We start from the raw sequence: 19,187 nt of genomic DNA, 5'->3' as shown, positions 1-19,187 counted from the left end.
AGGGTCGAGTCCACTCAACTCAACACCCGCTGTCGGGTTCATGTAAACAGGGCTTCATAACTGTAAAGCTGTGTTGCAGTCTACAGTTGGCATCCTTGCATAACTCAATCAAATTAAAATTCAGCACATCAGTATGTCATGCAAACATAGCAGTTTTTAAATAATCTTATGCGGTGTTCGCAGGATGGATGTCAGTGTTTACCATCTGCATTTCATTTGTGCACACTGTGTAAAAGGCACCAAGTACCACTTTCTGTAAAGGTCAGACTGCATTTCAACAGGCGCCCTGTACTGCCAAATGAGACCGTCTCTCAAAGAAGCCTCTGCGAAGCCTGGAAAATGAATGGCAACGTTTTTACAGTCTTTGGAAGCCGTGAGGGGCAACATTGTGGACACCTTTGTCGAAACAATGTTCCAAAGAAAGGGGCACAAATCCTCCCTTGCTCAGATAATATCAGCTGCAACCCATGCCTCTACGAGTAGTACTTAACAGCTGCATTTCTAGAAAGGCTGGTGGAATAAGCAAAGCACACAGCTGTGTTATCGCCACTCAAACATCACAACACCAGCTGCGCTTGGGGAACTCTGAGCTGTCTTGATAATCGACTGTTTTTGCACCGCATTGAAGCATTAGCTTCGGCCTTCTTTTATTCTGTCATCAAAGAGTGTCTAGCAACATGAATTTCTACAGCTGCAAAACACCATGGTGACCATTGTTACCTTCCACCAGTACTGCTTGCAATGGGTCAGACTTAGTAAGCACAACAGCGACAGACTCATGGTCACGTGCAAGGATAGCCCTGTTGCAGTGCTCACCTGAAGATGGGCAAGGAAATGTTGCATTGCAAGGCACCACTTCCATGGCATCACCCTGGCATGCACCAGACTCGGTGCCTGAGCCAGGCTCTCTTAGGCACGTGCGTGTGCGCGTTTTGGTGCCACCAGCTCCGCAAGTCACAGAGCACGCACTGTACTCGGACCAACAGGACCATTCGCCTTTGCCCCAGAAAGCATGGCCGAATGCAGGAAGGCAGAGAGAGTGGGGAGGAAAAAAAAAAAAAAAGAAAGGGACAGAGGGAAACAGAAAAGAAGAAGAAAGCCAACACCGCAGTCAAGCACAAAGCAGCTCAATATCAAAGACACGATTGCTACAGATGCATCTACCTATGTGTAAACCGAAATAAAAGTCGAGATTTTTGCCTGGAAAAAGCGAGCTAAAGTCGCCCTTCGTCTTATATAGTGGTCTTTAGTAGAACGCGTGGCACAGTCTGGCAGCATATGAAACGCCTACTCATGAACGGACAGCCAAAGCAGTACAGTTGTATTTTTTTCAGTCCCCAGTGTATTTGTCTTCGCTTGCACTCTTTCGTTTGACCTATATAATTTCTTGTTGGCAATGAATAGCGGCATGTGAAAGCAGTTTACAGCAGCTTTCCAGAAAAAGTGGGAGTTTGCAGAAGCAAATGTTAACATGGCCGCTCACTTAGCGACAGTTTGGTGTTTCAGAAATATTTCTGTGCGGTATTGATGTGGACAAGCTCAGCTGCTCACGTGCAACTTTTCAAGGAATGCTGCATCTTCCGACGACGCTGCTGAAAGTTTGGATTGAGATGGTAGCTCCGGTTACGCAGGGACGCAGCCGATATTGTAAATATATGCGCTTCGGCATTTTTTTTTTACCCCTCCTATTTTTTCACTTCAAATAGAGAAAGTCGACTTATACTCCTGCTCGACCTATATATGGTTTATATGGTAATAGCGTTTGTGCAAAATTAAAGGTTGCCCTAATTTTTTGTAATGGAAGCTGTGGTTTGGATGGATTGCGCCACATTTAAATAGTTCTAAAGTACGCTGTGATAGAAACCACTCACTGCATTACAGGGTATGCAGTAAAAGGTTGGCATTAACATAAAAACAGTACTTTGCAACTCTGTTTAAAAGCATGACTAGTTACTTCATTATCTTAGAAAAAGTTTTGTGAAGTGTTGATTCATGCATTTTTAGAAGACGTGCACCCGAACATTGCTTCTGACGTGTTTCCAGAAACAAGGGCCACTTTAAACTCTGTTACACTCTGACACATCTTGCATGCACAGTGAAAAAGCAAGCAAGCTTGTTTGCAAGCAACATGCACGCATTTGAAAAGAGAAAGCAGGCTTTCAGGAATACAGTAGTGCCCAAAAGCAGTGGACAGCAGAAAGTAGTCACGTGGTTTTAAATTAATATTGCGCAGATAGCAAGGAAAAGGCTCAATTTATTTCTTTGGACCCTCCATTCAGATGGAACTTTGCACATTACACTAAGAGAAAGTGTAGCACAGATCTGCTTGCTGTGGTCGTTTTCCTCTGAAATTCTTGTAACCTTAATGATGCATACACTTATCTTCTAACTTGAAACTGCAGTCGCTTCAGGTCATTATGTGGAATTGTAAATAATGAGCTGCACCTAGATCAGGTTGCAGCCTCAGTCAATTGGCTAATGATGTCTTGGCACCTTATATAATCAAGGTCCTTTATGAATTAGTACTTACGAGCTCTGTGCAAATAATTTGCACACTTCATGCTAAAGCGCACATGTATGCATGCACCTTTTGTGACTGTGTGTACCACTCAAGTTGTACTCATTAAATTGCATGCGTGCATGTTATCTTTGCGCCCACTGCCATATATGCACCAGAATGGTAAGGCAATGCATAACGCTCTCATAAACCATCACAGTTCTAACGTCACCAGGTGCCATTAGAGGATCTTCCTCCTTCTTTGCAACTCTCAAGCAATCCACAATGCAAGTAAGAATTAGTGCCTATCGGTATATCACAGCCTTTATATACATGCTTCCAATGACAAAACAACTGTGGTGATATTATTTGGCTTACGTGTAAGTCAAAATCACACTTTTGGGCATGCAGTGAGATATGTGTGGAATCGGAATGTACATAAGGCCTCAGAATCTAATGCTACTCCCGATTTTATTTCGATTCTTGGTGGAATGTTTTTTTCCCCCACTTTGCTCTATATTATAACGTTTTTCCGCATGGAAAATTTTCGTTTCTAACCGTACCTGCTGAGACCTTGTGAAGCTTTAAATGAATGGCAGCATGATGTACAGTACTCACGGATTGAAATAGGACACTCGGAGCGCGTGGCCGTCGCTGCATGCAGCGCTGCCCGTGGATGCTCATGAAACCAAGGGGCTGCATTCTGGTATAGCGCGAGCGGGAGAACATCTAAAAAGCAGAACTGCTCCTTCCGGTCGCCAATAAGCCGGCCTGTTGTTTACCACACTGCCTGCGTGGCGCTGCAAGGCTTGCGCTCCGAGTGTCCTATTTCAATCCGTGAGTACTGTACAGGTGCGGACATAAGTAAACGGAGTACGCTTTTTCGTTCAAATTGAAATCACGCCTTCTGCACTGGAAATAAGAAAACAGTATTCATCCAAATAAGAGGGCACTGGCATCTACTACCGGTTTGCACGTAGTATGACTACCAGTTTCAATTGTAGAAGCAAATACCGTGCTCCATTTACTTTTGTCCGCAGGGGTAATCTGGTATCAGCAGTTTCATGGTTTTGTACTATAGTAAATATGCATGAACTTTTAAACAAGTCTGTGTGCTCCCTGCAAAATGTGGAGCCAAACTATGATGAATATGACTGTAAATATGCACTGTGCACATTGTGCTCACTTGCTTTTATTTTCTTAGCCTGGTTTGGAGACCTTTAACATTGTCTCGCATGTGCTTCATGACACTGCTTTCGTATGCTGAATAACGGGCAGCTTCCACCAAACACACTTGGGCAGAAAGAACTCCTTGTGCAAAGCACAATATTCGAGGCGATTCCAGTTACCATATTTGCTACAAATTTTTGATCTTGTCAAGAGATGCATATGACAGCGCTGCTGACGTGTATGGCAACTGTAAAACTTCTCTCAATTAGTAGCTCTTTAGGCACTCATTTGTGATGAATTTCCTGATGAAATGAAGCCAGTCTCAATGGATTACTATTATTATTATTATTATGCAATTATTCCTTTTTATCCACGTGCTCAATGTCATTCCATGCTGCAGTCTATTGCATGTTCCAAGTGCTGCCAGCAACCCGCTGATGACAGTGGAGGCATGCACGGGACTAGTTAAAGAGGTTAGCAGGCACTGCAGCTCACTTTGACACTGGTGGATGTTGCAGTCTCGCTCCTCCCTGGATGGGCCTTGGCAGTTGGCACCCGTGCCAGAGGGCCGCGGGTTGTCGCACAGCCTCTCCCTGTGCTGAATGCCACCTCCACATGGCACCGAGCACTGAGACCATTCGCCCCACTCGGACCAGTCACCATCAATGTTCAGGTATGCTGTAAAGGTGCAGAGGGGAAACATATAAAGTCAACATTTAATGGGAAAAGATTCTAATCTATGCTAAAACTGTGAGTAGCCAAAACCATGATACTCTTCTTAGTAGTTAAAGCGTGCTAATGGAAGGCTTCCTAATTATATAATCTTGCACATTTACTATGACTTCAACCTCATTACAGCATCCTCGTGAAATATGTGAAATGCGGCCTCAATGACTTTGTGCTTGATGTCGCCAAGAGCACAATGTTTGTGGACCTCCTTTCAAGGATACTTTGTTTATCACTCACCAGAGTCCATGCAGCTCTTTGCTGACTCGTGACAGTAGCGCTCCTCCTTCTTGACGCTTCCGACCCTGAGCATTGAGCTCTCAGCAACATTGGCACGGCAGGTGAATCGAAAGCGCTGCTCAAAGTATCCATCTCGCGTTGCATTGACGCGCACCCATGCCGTCCAGTTTGAGCTCTTCCGTGTCTCGGGGCAAGCATGCGTGTTGCAAGCGCGGTAGTCAAACTCGCAACCACCACCGCAGCCCTCACGGCCGCGGGGTGAGTCACAGCGTCGCCGCCGCCACTGGAAGCCACTGCCACACTGGGCTGAGCACTCGCTCCACACGCTCCACTCTGACCAGGTGTTTTCACGGGCTGTGGGTGTAGGTGGTGCTACATGCAAGAAATGGAAGTTTTTAAAAACATTAATGAACAGCAAGATAGACACTGACTTGAGCTGAGCAGAGGCTATATATGAGAATTGGTTTGGAAGGCACATCTAGAAATTAGCACTGCACAGGTTTTAGATAGACAACATAAAGATGATGAAAACCAACACAATAAATGTTGAATATGCGTGTGGACTGTATACTAATGTCCCTTCATTTTTATGTATCATGTGCAAGATCTCAACAGGGGTAATTTCATACATCTAGAATAGGGCCAAATTAGGTCCACAGTTGATCAAATGAATGTTGCAACTTGAGTGTCAAGAACTGTAACCTCTACCATGAAAAGTTTCCCCAGAGGAAAAAAATGGTCTTTAAATCCTTTCTCCCACAATGTTCCACAAAGGCAGGCTATGCCAATTGCATGAAAACCTTAAATGAACTGAAAATAGCCGTTTTAGATGTCATGCTGTAATCGCTATCATAGCATTGCATATCAATGGTACCGAATTTATTTTGGTGCTGATTATAACTGCTAAATTTCAGCACGACGGAGTTAAGGCTCCCATTGGAGAACCCGCAGGCAGTGCCGGCGATGCATAGACAAATCCCGGGTTAATCGAGAAGGTTTGCTGTCAGACATGGGGAAGGGATTAGGCGAGTAGCAAAGTGCATGTTGGTGAGGGGGCAATATATAGTAAATGAGGATCAGCAACTGAGAGGGGCCACTGACAAGAGCTTGTAACACTGACACATGATGCTCTCAAATTTTGGTATGCTTTGCGCAGAAAACAAATGAGATTAGTTCACTATTCAGTCGCAGCATTCAGTTTGCAACGCAATTACATTCCATTTGGGATAAAGTGCAACGGTTAGAATTTTGCTAGAAGCGCTACACTGTGGACATCAATCAGCCAGAATCTATAGATTAACAGTGTACCATGGCCCATATCCCAAAGCCACCTTATCCACCTCCTGTGTTTCAACATATCAGGTGTTGCTAAAAGGGACATTCTCGAAAAATACGCAAGCTGGGATACAGGCCTAATTTTGGAAAACTGTAAAACAACACATGTATTATTTGCTGCGTGTAATTAAAACAAAGATACACTCATGTGATACATTAATGCGATAAGCCACTGGAAATGTTTCTCCATGAGTGGACAAATGCCCCATGTGCAGTGGTGATCACATAGTTATTATCAGTAGCTCCGAAAGTGATCGTCACCTGGACAGGGTGGGTTTGAAGTGCAGTAAATCTGTTCTTGCTCTGGCCCCAGGCAGACGCGACCACCATGCTTGGGGCTTGGATTTCCACACGTCCTCCGGCGGACTTTTACAGCCAAGCCGCATGTATGTGAGCATGCGGACCAGCCGGACCACTCCGTCCATTGGCCGTTCTCTGTGGACAGGTAGGCCAAAAGAATTTGCAGAGTCATACCTGTAGAACCTTGCTTCAAAAAAGGTGAAAAGGAAACCGATGTTTCATTTGTTCTCTCTTGTAGGCAAAAATGTGAAATATTTTTGAATGGGTGTATACCGTGGGGGAAAAAAAAAAAAAAAGGTGACATCACAGCTTATCATCTAATAGAGCTCTTCCTGTAGCACTTTTTCAAATCTTGCTTGTTTAATGCATTTAGTTCCTCACTCTTTATGTGATCAAATTTGTGGCATCAGAACCCTACTGTAACTTTGACAGACCTAAACAGAATATAAATTTTGGTGCAATGCTTCATTGACCTTTATTAAGACCGCCTGTAAAAAGCTGAAGTGACATCCGAGCATTCCATTGTTGAAGCAGTAGGTTATACTGCCAAAGGGAGCAGTTGCAAGACTCGAGTTGTATTGCGTAGGAATAAAAATTTGTAAACGCACACCTGATGGTGATGAGAATTTTTATGGTGCAATGTCAGCTTTGGTTTAAAGCAAACATATAGTTTTAATGACAAGGTTAGTTGCTTTTTCTGTATGTTTGCATTTTTGCTTTCACTATTTGCATGGTGGATGTGTGTTTAAGAGTTTTATGTTTACCTCCTAGCTGTGGCAGGCATGCTTCAATGCTGCTGAAAAACACTCACAAGGTCATCTCAGTGTAGTCTAATGAAACAGCAATAGTCAAAAGCAATCCAGAGGCTTGTGTGTGTGTGCTTTTTGTTTTGCAAGTGCTGCTAACTTTTTGAAAAGATGCCTGAGCACCAGATTTTAGCCCGCCTTTGTTATGAAGGCACACAAATATCACCCGAGAGGATACGCTCCATTTAGAAAAACAGAAAGAACACTTGCTTTCATCAGATGGCTCCCGCTGCCATCAAAATTTTTCAGTATGCACCACTAATTTGAATAGCTTTAAAAAGAAAGTCTCGCATTAAGTTCTATGAAAGCCTGGTGACATGAAAGCATCGTGGTATGATCCATGTTAGCAGCGTTGATTTCATTTGTTCATCTGGCATTTTTTTTTCTATAACAAATACAAAACAGCATTGTGGTACATTCTATAATGTTGTTTCACAATAATATGCACATTATTACAACTATCTGGCATTGAGAAAACTTCAGTGCGACAAAGCCGCAAGCATCCACTCCATTCTTTGTTTCATTTCATTGCAAGCTGTACTGCAGTTTCGATTCCTTTTGCCGAGTGGCACTCACGTGTGCAGTTGGTGACTTCCATAGACGAACCCTCGCAAGGCTTTCCACCATTGGCCGGTGTAGGGCTGCTACACTCTCGTGACCGGCAGAGGCACCTGTCACCGGGGGCATCTTTGCCGACTTGGTCACACTCCTCCCATGGACTCCAGATACTCCAGCCGCCATCAACTGTGAGCACATAAAGAACATTGTATCCTACAGTACCGGCACGGCCCTCACTGCAGTGCTTATGCAAGCACTCACACGCTGGAATTCATTCACAAAGCTCGTTTGTCGGCGCGTAACACTCGGATCACATACCAAGAGGCATTTCGGATTGGACTTCGGTGGTTTCTGTTGCGTTGCCAATGGAATCGAGACTTACTCTAAGAACACACGTTTCTTCAAAACATCACACATGTCGACTCGGCATTGCGGCTGTAGGGGAGACGCACCACCACGCACACAAAAAATGCCTGGCATGCAGAGAACGTGGGGAAGGCGCCCGCTCGCACACCAAGCTGATGCAGATGGTACACTCTCCATGTGTGTACTGACACGTAAATACAAGAAGGAATACGTAAAGGGTGTCCTTGGCACGAATGTCGAACGATGATGTTATACTCTCACGACTATTCCCCTTGCATCCATGATTTGAAGCGCTGCACCTCTCCCTTTCCCTTTCCATATGATCCCGCTCTCTTCATACTGCTGCTGAAGAACAGCTGGACATTCTTACCATGAAAGTGGTAACCCTACCGACAGCTCTTTCAAGCATTGGGGCTGGCAAAGCTTTGCTTTAAAAAATTAGCGTGGAGCTCTCAAACATGAAGACGTTTTTATTTTTTTCGGTCAAGCACTATCCAAGTATAGCCAGGAATGTGCAATTTCTACCATTTCTGAAGGTTATTAAATATAAGCTGAGAATTGGAGTTAGTTGCTTGTTAACGTGCTAACACAACTGCGGCACACTACTTAAATCCAGAACACATAACCTAACTTTATCATATCGATAACTATAAGTAGCCGCTCGAGAACTGGCTTTTCAATAGATGAAAGCTACCTCGTGATGTTGATCAAGTGCTTTTGGGGTATATGCAAAAAAATAAGGCACAGGCGACAAGAAGCCCAAGTCCTGCAGCTCCTGTTTTGCACTGTATTCCTTACATCCCTCTTTAGAACACAGCTTCTAAGTAAACTTACTAAACAATTCGATTCTTGCTTTTGCACATGAAAGCATTACGGTACCTACCCTCGCAAATGCGCAATAGAACCTGACATAAAAGCATCAGCTGCAGTAAAGGATCTACAATAAGGGATATGCCCGTTACCAGATATATGTCATTTGTATACAAACGGCATTCATAAACATCACAGCACCTGCTATTCCTGTGCTAACACTGCTGGATGGGTTGTACCCAAGTTTGAGTGGCTTGAATGCCAGGCATGGCTTGCATAAGGGAACCGATTTGATTGGGTGTGCTGTTTCTGTGAACTTTAAGCAGTCGGCTATCAGTTGCAATGCTGGTCATTATCAGGCAATTCAGAAGCACAAACCCAAAAGTGGGGAGTTTCTCTCAGACACCCGCCCTAATATGTGCTTGTATGAGCTTGCAAGGCCAGATCAATACTGTTGTTGCCATGGCAATAGCACAAATCACACTGCCCTGTGCAGTTGGGTAAAGTCGGTCAGTGACGTCATGTGAATAGGCCAGAACAGAAATGCAACTGACCGGGTACATTGCTGTCAGGGCATGCTGCGTGGTGCTGCTTCCAGTCGAGACTCAGATGGTTGAGGTGTGGTGCGGTTGTGCACGCCAGCTGGTGTTTGTTCCAGCCACAATACGGGTCCATGGATCCTAGGCAAGACCTGACCAAGAAAAGAATGCATGGCACCAGTGAGGTGCATGCATCTTCAGCAATTTGCAGTGATGCACAGCTATAAGTAACGGTACTAAAGGACGCAAGTTGCAAAGAATATTACAGATCAGGAAGGCTCCTGAATAAATCGTGCTGCATGCCAAGGGCTCATGACTAAGGAATAATAATTGTTGTTACTCATGTGAGCACTTGGCATATGTAAAGAGGTATTTTGATGGCACCCATTAAGTATTAAGTCAAAGTTAAACACAATACACTTGCCCTGAAGGGTCAGTAAATTAAATGTTGAAACTGAACACAAAGAAAACATGTTGCATTCTACAGAATGCTCTAGAAGTGATGTGATAGTTTTCCACAAGAATGCCTTTCATTGCAGGGAGGAAAATCTTATGTTGCACAAAAGTGCAAGGAGCCCAGAAGGATAAAAGTTCACTCTTGTGGTAAGTACAAATGTCTTCTATTACCCGTAAGTGTATATGTAATATAAATAATTGGTTCACAGGAAAGGAAGGGCGCAATATTTATCACACTTGTTCTGCGGACACCTGAACTCTGCCTTAAGGGAAGGGAGAAAGGTGGGACTGAAAGTGGAAAGAGAGAAAGGGGAGCTTTAGTGGAGGGCTACGGAGGAATTTCGACCACCTGGGGATCTTTAACGTGTGCTGACATTAAAGATCCCTAGGTGGTCGATATATATGCACTCTTGCTGGTGTTTACTGCAGACTGGCGACCCACCTCGTTCATGATGGCATAAGCTGGTTGCAATCACTTATACGTCCACTCACATGGGCTCACTCAGGCTTACATTCCTAACTTGAGTCATTAGTGAGACTGGACTCGCATTCAGACCATGACCTCTGTTTTTGTGACAATGGTGGGCGCTTTTCTATGCTTGCTAGTCAAATCGGAGGCTAGTCTACAACAGGTATTTGTCTGCAACAGGTATTTGAACCAGTGGCATGTATGTGTACCTCCAATTGTATGGCATTCATTGTAAGTGTAGGTGTCCACCTAGGAGTGAGACAGATAAAGGGCCTTCCTTTCCCCAAAAAATAAACCAGCTCAAGACTTGTTTAACATTTTTCCAAACTCTGTGCTAGTCTACCAATGCCGAAAATTAGCTGAATGAAAAGGCTATGTTAAAGGCACTATCGTGTCTACCCTTGGTGAAGCTTAAGCATCCTCCTAATTATATTGCGTAACGTAAAAATCATGAACGGCACTTCGCCTTCATTATGAAAGCAATCAGCTAAGGTGCTTGAAACACAAAAATGTAGCCTGCTAACTAAAGATAACTTCCATGGTTGGTGCTACTTGGGCTCGGCTCAGTAAGCCTAATGTGCGAGTCCAAGCGAGTGAACCCAAATGAGCGAGTGAGTCCAGATGAGTCATGAGTCTCAAAAAGTGAGCGTAAAATAAATGAGTCGAGATGAGTCGTGAGTAGAAATGAGTGAGTGAGTCAGGTACGTGAGTTGAGAATCAAAACGAATAAGTGGGTCAGGTGAGTTTTGGCTCGAAATGAGTGAGTGAGCCCAGATAAGTTGGGAGTCGAAGTGAGTCGATTATGAGTCGTAACAAGTGGTCGCCTTCAGATAAGTCGTGAGTTGGAATGAATTCGAGTGAGTCTAAGCGAGTTTGAGTTCACAAGATTGGCGAGACCGACCTATGTCACTGTGCAGTTTGAATGGGCCTGCAGGTTGAGCAAACTTTTGAGTAGTCAAGCCTTAGTGAACACTTATGATTTTGCAGAGGTATGTATGATGATGATGTTAAGTCTATGTACTATATATGTGTACGTGAAAAACAAGTGAAGAAAACAAGAAATAGGTAAGCATACATACATGCATGATGATGAATCCTTATGAACCCACCTTTTGGCAAAATGTCATGATCTGTACTATATGTATTTTTTTTTTCACAAAATATGCACATATTTCATATTTTAAAAACTGCCTCATGCCAGTGTTATTGCCCTTCAAATATTAAATGCTTAGAGGCAGTGTAGCTCAGCTTGCAAAAAGGGAAACTGAGCAATATGTTTGTTCCTGGCACTCCTAGAAACAGAGCACTGCCTGTCAATTTAGTTCAACAAAAAATCCCCTTTTCAGCATTATTTCTGAACTATTTTTCCATTGATGTACTGGCCAGCAGTAAAAGCCCAGTCAAGCAGAGAGGAACAACAATTTTCATACTTACTCTTCACTCCTGTACTGGTCACAACGATGAACAGAGATACGAAGAACCTCCTTGTCTGTGCCCAAGTAAAGTGAGCTCTAAAATGTGCACAAGAAATATGCATTTCTAGTCAGCACGGACATCAAACATCACCGAAAGCTTTGGCTTTATAACTTGCATTAACTGTTGATTCCAGCTTTTCACTGCTGCTCTCTTCATCAGAAATGGGAAAGGTTTATCATAAAAGCTCACATATTCTATCTGCTACATGGCTGTGAAAAATTATTTATCTCACCACATGGCAGGTCGGTTGAAAGTGTTTTGTTTAGTGAAAGCATTCGTTTGAATGCCTTAAGTGCTCTCCACTATGCTCCTCTTTAGCATTCACACCAGGCAACAGCAGAAAATCGAATTGTGAAGCGGCCATTAAAGAAAGTGCATTATCTGCACACCGTAGGTATTTACTGAAAGGTTGCTACCCACATCGCAGTGCAGTAATGACATAGCAAGGGGTCATGGTGACTGCAGAAAGCATGCATGTGCAGCAAGCATGGGCAGGTGAATCTCTAAAGACATTCACAGTAAACTTACTGTGTCCTTCAGGAGCTTCATGGTAAATATGTGCCGCTCCCTCAGTGGGAAAGGATGAATTTCTTCAATAAGACAGGTTTCAAGGAGACCTGGGATCACCACCAGTTTTTTGATCGCACCTTCCAGATTGGCTGCGAAGATGACATGGACGCCATCGAAGCTATACTTTGTGGGTACCACGTCGACTGTTATGTGAGTCAGCCTGGAAAAGAATATTTAAGGGTATGCTTAGGCATAACAGTACAAAGATTTTATGCCTGCAACAATACTTTGTTACATCCCAAAGCATATGCTATGTTCAAGTGTCAAAGTACACCAAAGCAAAAGGAAAATTTAACTTTGTGAAGAGCAAGTAATCCTCCTGACACCCATGGTGTGTTTTGGTTGACTTGCAACATAAAAAAGTTAAGACACACTAGTACTAAAAAATTTAGGTTATTCTTAGTTGTCCTCTAGTACTACCATAAGCTATGCAGTACTTTGCAAAAATCTCGTTTTAAATTTATTTAGCTCTATCACTCTAACAAGGCAACTTTAAGTGTTTGCTTGTTTGTTTATGCTCAAAGCTACAAACACACACGGACTTGTCACTTAGTAACGCAAGAGGGAGTGAGGTTTAGTTGGCACGGCAACAGCCATGTTAAATTGTTTCTAACATGCTCGAGATTGTCATAGGTGTTTCCCATGCTTTTCATACTTAACTAAAAAACTTCTTTGCTATCTTGAGATTGAGCGCGGTCGATCGAGCTGCCAGTGATTGATTTTCAATGACTGTCAAGCGCACTTGCTTCTACTACCACCGCCAAACTGTTCCGTCCTTTTCAGGTGCAAGATTGCCCGATAAACAGTTTTCTTTGGAAGCCTTTTGCTGTTTTCTCACCTTCTGTACTGTTGTCACAAGTGTGACATTTACTGGAAATGCTGGATACATTTGAGAGGAAGACCTTCTTATTTACACTCTCTTATCCAAAACGACAAGGGCATCTTGGCTACCTACCTTTCCAACTCGCCAGTATACAAAGGCTTCCGACTTGCTGGTTGCACAGCCTCATCAGTCAATTGGTATTTCTGAGCAGCAATGACGCGCTCATTGTCCTCAACCATGCCACACTGCAAAATATTAAAGATGAACACATGTTACAAAACTTTGGCATATCACCAAAAGGTGACGAGAGAGCGTGTTTACTACTTTTCGTTCTAGTCAGTACAACATGTTCATTGTGGACACTGTAAATTGCAAATCGAAAACTTTTCTTTACCTATCCTTCGGATGCAATATATATATATATTTTTTTTGTGTGTGTATGTGATTAACTTCCCCAACCAGCCACTACAATAAACCGAGAATAATTAATGCAGGAAACTGCCACAAGCAGCAGCTGGCAACACGACACTGTACCTGAAACTGTTGGCTGTTGGTTGGCGACCGTTCCCAGGCAGACTTCTGGGTGGACTGGTACTTCAAGGGGCCTTCAAATGCACGCTTGATGGCCGACATATTAAAGACACATATTGCCGAGCCATAGATGCTGTTCCTACAGCGGAAAAAAAGCAGAGGTACACGAGGCGTGAGCCAATGCGCGAGCTGGCAACATTTTTTCTTCTAATATTCGGTACACATTCTTTCCCTATGTTTTCCACTAGTGCTTGAGTTGTCGTATCTGGGAAACCATTTTTCTACACCCCTTTATTACCACGCATATAAAACGCAAGACCACTTACAGGACATTCAAGCACATTTATGCACAGAGAAGAGAATATGAGCATGCGACACTTGTGAATTGACTCCTTTCCTTCAGAACACTTTTTTTCTTGCAGTGATGTTGCATCACCGACGATGACAACAATCATGGATGAGAGAAAATGAATCTAAGGGTGGTAAGGAGCCTGTTATGTAAGGAACATGCTGTATCTATTGTGCAGAGAACAGAGTCTCAGATTACTTTTTAATCCCACACTGAACAGCAATTACTTCATGAACAAGACTCCCCACTCACATCTACTGGAACGTGATTCTGTGCTCACATCTACTGGAATGTGATTCTATGTGATTCCGGTGAAGGCTGCTTCACTGAGAGTACACTCAGTCTTTTGTAATGTGTTGACAACAGCAGAACGTTGTACTTACTCTCCCGTCGTAAATGATGCGTAGAAGAGCTGCTCTTTCTCAATGTAGTGGACGCTCTGAATCTCGTTGTAGTAGAATGGGAAGAGACCCGGCAAGGAGCAATTCAGCCGAGCTTTGAGGAATGTGGTCCAGTTTTCCTTGAGGATCACCTGGCCGCCTTGGTCGTTTTTGCACACCCGAGCCACCCGTGAGTACACGGCCTGCACAGTGGCAATGCACATGTCAGTATGGGCACTGTCGTTGAAAAAACAAATGCGCCAGGGATCTCAGTGTTTTACCTCCTGGCGTGTGGGGTATAACTTTTTGGTTAACTGACCAAACTGAAGGGAGCTATATTCAGGAGAATGGTTTGGGATGCCACTTTTCTCAGATTGTGCACAACGCTTTTCAGTATAACCCCACCAATGGTGACATACTTCAAAAGTAGGAGAGTGAGTGCAGCTTCTGACAACACCAACAGTGTACTGAATTGGCAACATCATATTCAGATGCAAAGCGTGTGCTCTTCAGATGTTCCTTCATGGATCATCTTGGTAAGCAGCAGAAATCCAAAGGTTTCGTTTGGTTTGCGGGGTTTAACGTCCCAAAACAACTCGGGCTGTGAGATATGCCGTAGTGGAGGGCTCTGAGAATTTCAACCACCTGGGGTTCTTTAACATGCACTGACATTGCACAGCATATGGGCGCCTTGCTTTTCGCCTCCATCAAAAAGTGGCAGCCGAGGCCGAGATTCGATTCCGCATCCTTTGGCACAGTAGTCAAGCGCCCTAACCACTGCTACCCCGGTGGGGCCAAAGGTGTGAGGCCAGTGTTGCAGTGTTGTAAAGCACCTGTCCTCATTGTTTTACAATAGCAAGTGAGCATGACTGATGAAAGTGCATCCCTATCATTTAGGACAGTATGTTTTTATAGATCATTTTTCTTAGAGGATATCTAAAAAACAAATATGTTAATGACATCCTAAGTAAAAAAAAAAAAAAGAAAAGTTCTAGGGCAGCCGCCACAACTTTGAAAAAAGCTCGACCCAGATGGCTAGAAATTAGTTAGTTATATGGAGCTTAATGGTGCAAATGCAACTATGGCTATCGTGCGCCAAACACAAGGTTAGATGTCAAGATAACTATAGTTGACATAAAAAATTGGCATTCCTGAGGAACGTTGAAGAATTTGAAAAATGGACAAGTGCATGTTTTCCTTAAAAGGAATGCGGGATTAAATGGGATGCGGTGACTGTGAAATAAAGGACAAAATTTTTTCCTCAGGTGATGGCTAGAAATTATGTTTAGGTTTAACTTTCTGTGTGGTACACGCTACAACTTAGTGCAACACGCACTGCCGCAATTAAGCGCTACATATAACTAAGAAAACAAAGGTTCAGGAGTTTTTCAGTTGTTAACCATGATACATGACTTCACTTTGCAGTTCCTTGGAAATGACTTCAATTTTTTGCATTTTAATTTTAGCAGCTGGATTTCTTCGATATTGGCAAGAATTACACGACAGGCCTTTGACGTGGATTATAAGTTATTTATAGATCTGTGCCATCTCATACAGTGCCCTCAATTGACGCTGTACTCAGCAAAATGTACTAATGATAGTCAGTTATAACTGCAAAATTTTTCTTCAACTATGAAGCTTCTGTGAAAACTGTATAGTTTTCCTTGGTAGCTTTATGGTTGTGCTTGGTATTTACGTTGCTTAGTAATCACTCCCTTATTTTGAATTCTACTCCACCTAGGGGCATTTCCGTAAAGTATTATACCAACCTCGTTCCCACTTAAAGTTATTCATCAATGTGCTGTGGCCCTATCATCTAGCCAGCTACTCATCTTGGTTAGCTCAGTTTATAGACAACTGCCCCAGAGAGGTGATGGTCCTGAGCTCGAATCCTAAACCGCAAGGCGACATCCTTACTAGTCCCATCTTGTGATAATCTATGTTTGATCAGCACTCAAAGACACACACCAAATACAACAGCAGCAAAAAATGTGTTCTTGCCAATGATACGCAAGACATTACTGTGCATGGATCACCCCATGGTATTCGCCTACGACCACAAAACAATTCATAATCAAATTTTTCCTTCTCATTTCTTTCAGTTTCAATAACCAAGTGATGGCCATGACATTAAAGTTGCATATAGTTCATGTGAGGAAAGAAGTGTGGTATAGTCGCTTAATCTTCATTTTCATTCACTATAATGCTAAAACTAGCCTAACTCAGGAGCCTGAATTATGAGTGAAGAAGCAATGATTATATCGCAGTTTTCTTTTTATCTCTCATGCAACCTATATGCAACTTTGACATCATAGTATAGCTGACCTATTGAAACCAAAACAGGTGAGAGAAGATAGGCAAAAACAGAGTGGTGATTAGTGTATAGCAATGCATTGCACATCAGTACAAGGAATCAAACGTGCAACTAAAACTTGTGCGTGTCAAAAGCCTCACTATAAAATATTCCCTGCATGCGATTATAAACATATCATACTCCTACATTTTTGCATTCTTAAGCGTCTAAGCCTTATCTTTAGTTTTTTTTTCTTTTCAACCACAAAGTTTCTCTGAAATCTATACAGCCTTCCTTTGTATGTAGCTGTATGACTCTGCTTCGGCGGACGTTAACAAGCAATTACTCCCTTGTTACTTTCTGACCTTGTTTCTTTGTTGGCGACAGATTTTTGAAAACTGATACTTTGAGCGCACTACAAGGCAGGTAACACAGCTCAGAATGGCACCATAAAAGCTCACCATAAAACACTGCCCCTATACGAGTCTAGGTACAATGTGCCATTGGTTTAGTTAGGAGATTAATTGTGTTCCTCTATATTAAAAATATGTGCAATGTTCGGTGTCTAGCACTGCTCTTTAGATATCTCTTCTTGCTTCAATTTTACCTAAAATTCAAAAATCATTCAAATAAAGATCATTATTTTTTTCTTTTATTGTAAAATGTGTTCATTCGGTTTGCTTTGGATTAAGTGGCACTAACCAGGAGCGAAAGCCGCTCTCCTTATCAGAAGGTAGTCTTATGGTTTTTGCATTTTTACAATCGCAGTTACAAGTACAAATTAAAGGCAAACAAGACCAATTAAATGCAAACGAATACATGAGATTTTAACTTGGAGAGAATCATCACTAGCGCAGGTTAATTTAATTTCTAAGACTGTCCAGGAGCTAATACGTTTGTGCTTAAGCTTTGGAATTCCAGTTTTATTTATGTTTCATCTGTTGCTGGTAGTACAGGCCTAAATAGTGGAAAAGAAAGCATACAGTTTGCAGAAAAATGTGAAATTTATTACCTCAGCACTGAAGTTGGTATCTTAGGAACACTGCAGAAAAAGATATTTAGAAAAAAAAAAAAAAAGATACTGATTGTTGTGATAAACTAATTTCACTCTTGAAAGACATTGTTTCCTAGTATTAAGTATAATGGCACAACTGATGTGAATCTGAATTAAGCATTTCATTTCTGATCAGAACCACTCTGCAAAATGATGGCTGTGCTCACCTTGCCACAGTTCATGTATTCAACAGCAGACTCTCTGTAGAAAATGTAGACAAACTCGCCAATCTCAAAGGAGCCGACAAAGTTTGGCTCTGCAAGAAGAAGAAGCATTTTCAACACTGCAACTGCAGTAACATGCACACAGCAAGTCACCAGGCACCTGCCTGTCTTTTGAGGCAAGAGTTACACAAAACTGGCTAGTATGCAAAATTTCCACAAAATATCCTTTGATGTTACATTACTACTGCATCTTACTTTGTTACTGAGCAGGAAATCTTTGGGAGGTCATCAAAACATCTGCAGTTGTGTGTTGTATGCTTTGCAGCATGCAAATGCCTTAAACGTGTGTATAGGTATATACTAGTGACCTGTGAACTGCAATACAGCATATGGTGTAAACACCACTTTTACAGTCATGCCGGGATTCATGCTGTGACATGCAAATTGCCTCTAAATAAATGACTGAGGAGTAAGAAAAGAAAAAATTAGGTGTGGCAAATAAAAGTAAAACCTTGACACAGTGAAGGATAAAGTAAGCAATGTTCAAGGCTCACAAAATTATTCAAGTAGGAAATAACTGTCACAAGCTTTGAAGCTCTATTAACATTCAGATCTGCTATCAAAACATGCGGAATGTATAGTTTAATAACAGTGTGCATCAAGGTCACAAGAATGGCCTTTCAGACGCACCGCTAAGCCACTTGTGGTCGTAGATGGGTGTCCGCAAAGAGCGTTCCCGGCCCATAATGCGGTACAGGGCATAGTCTCTCGCCGAGAAGTCGAGCGGTGATGCAACGTAGTAGTCTCCTTGCACAGTCATCAGCATCGTGCTGTTGGAGTGTGGGCTGTAGGGTGCCTTGCCCATACCATCCACTTTCTCCCTTACAGTGACTAGTGAGTTGATCTGTTCAAACAAAGGCAAGAGGGAGTGCACACTGTGTCTGCTACCATCAGAAACAACTGAGCGAAATACAGTCAGATGGAGAGGACTGCACCTATATAACCTGCGTCACCGGAACGGTGCAGGTAAGAGAAGTTAGCATCAGCCTTAAAATTAAACAAACTAGATGTATAAATAAGAGCTGTTTTTTGGTGACAGAGCATAGATCTGTAGTGTATACCCCCTGGGATGAAAGTAAACAATGCTGTAAAAGTGCAATTTTTAGTTCACATAGTTTTCGTCACCTTAACAGACACTGCCGACAACTACAACCAATATTTATTCCTAGTAAAATTATGATTCTTTAGAATTGCTGTCATCTGCTTTAACCATTC

The 19,187-nt window shown here is 42.6% G+C and overlaps 2 protein-coding genes across 4 annotated transcripts in view; one reads left to right on the top strand and one right to left on the bottom strand.

The window, feature by feature from the left end:
• The window catches only part of Grp170 (hypoxia up-regulated Grp170 co-chaperone protein), a 534,702-nt gene that overhangs the window by 755 nt on the left and 514,760 nt on the right, over positions 1–19,187 (top strand). The window lies entirely within an intron of this gene.
• Positions 1–19,187, bottom strand: part of LOC146185400 (semaphorin-5A-like) — a 143,419-nt gene that overhangs the window by 5,790 nt on the left and 118,442 nt on the right. For 2 of the 3 annotated variants that reach the window (XM_084606338.1, XM_084606339.1), the window contains exons 7-18: positions 18,603–18,816; positions 17,916–18,004; positions 14,405–14,604; positions 13,676–13,811; positions 13,274–13,386; positions 12,277–12,478; positions 11,707–11,783; positions 9,363–9,499; positions 7,651–7,818; positions 6,230–6,403; positions 4,634–5,005; positions 4,163–4,345 (exon numbers count right to left, since the gene is read on the bottom strand). In XM_084606338.1, the coding sequence (XP_084462464.1) occupies positions 4,163–4,345; positions 4,634–5,005; positions 6,230–6,403; positions 7,651–7,818; positions 9,363–9,499; positions 11,707–11,783; positions 12,277–12,478; positions 13,274–13,386; positions 13,676–13,811; positions 14,405–14,604; positions 17,916–18,004; positions 18,603–18,816 (2,065 nt within the window). Of the gene's footprint in view, positions 1–816; positions 997–4,162; positions 4,346–4,633; positions 5,006–6,229; positions 6,404–7,650; positions 7,819–9,362; positions 9,500–11,706; positions 11,784–12,276; positions 12,479–13,273; positions 13,387–13,675; positions 13,812–14,404; positions 14,605–17,915; positions 18,005–18,602; positions 18,817–19,187 lie in introns of all 3 variants that reach the window. The other variant, XM_084606340.1, reaches the window with a different exon arrangement.

Source organism: Amblyomma maculatum, chromosome 6 (genome assembly GCF_055883805.1).
Source record: "Amblyomma maculatum isolate TAMU_Amacu chromosome 6, ASM5588380v1, whole genome shotgun sequence".
Classification (NCBI taxonomy): domain Eukaryota; kingdom Metazoa; phylum Arthropoda; class Arachnida; order Ixodida; family Ixodidae; genus Amblyomma; species Amblyomma maculatum.
The sequence above is the reverse complement of the archived record's forward strand: the minus strand, read 5'-3'. Positions and strand labels throughout refer to the sequence as shown.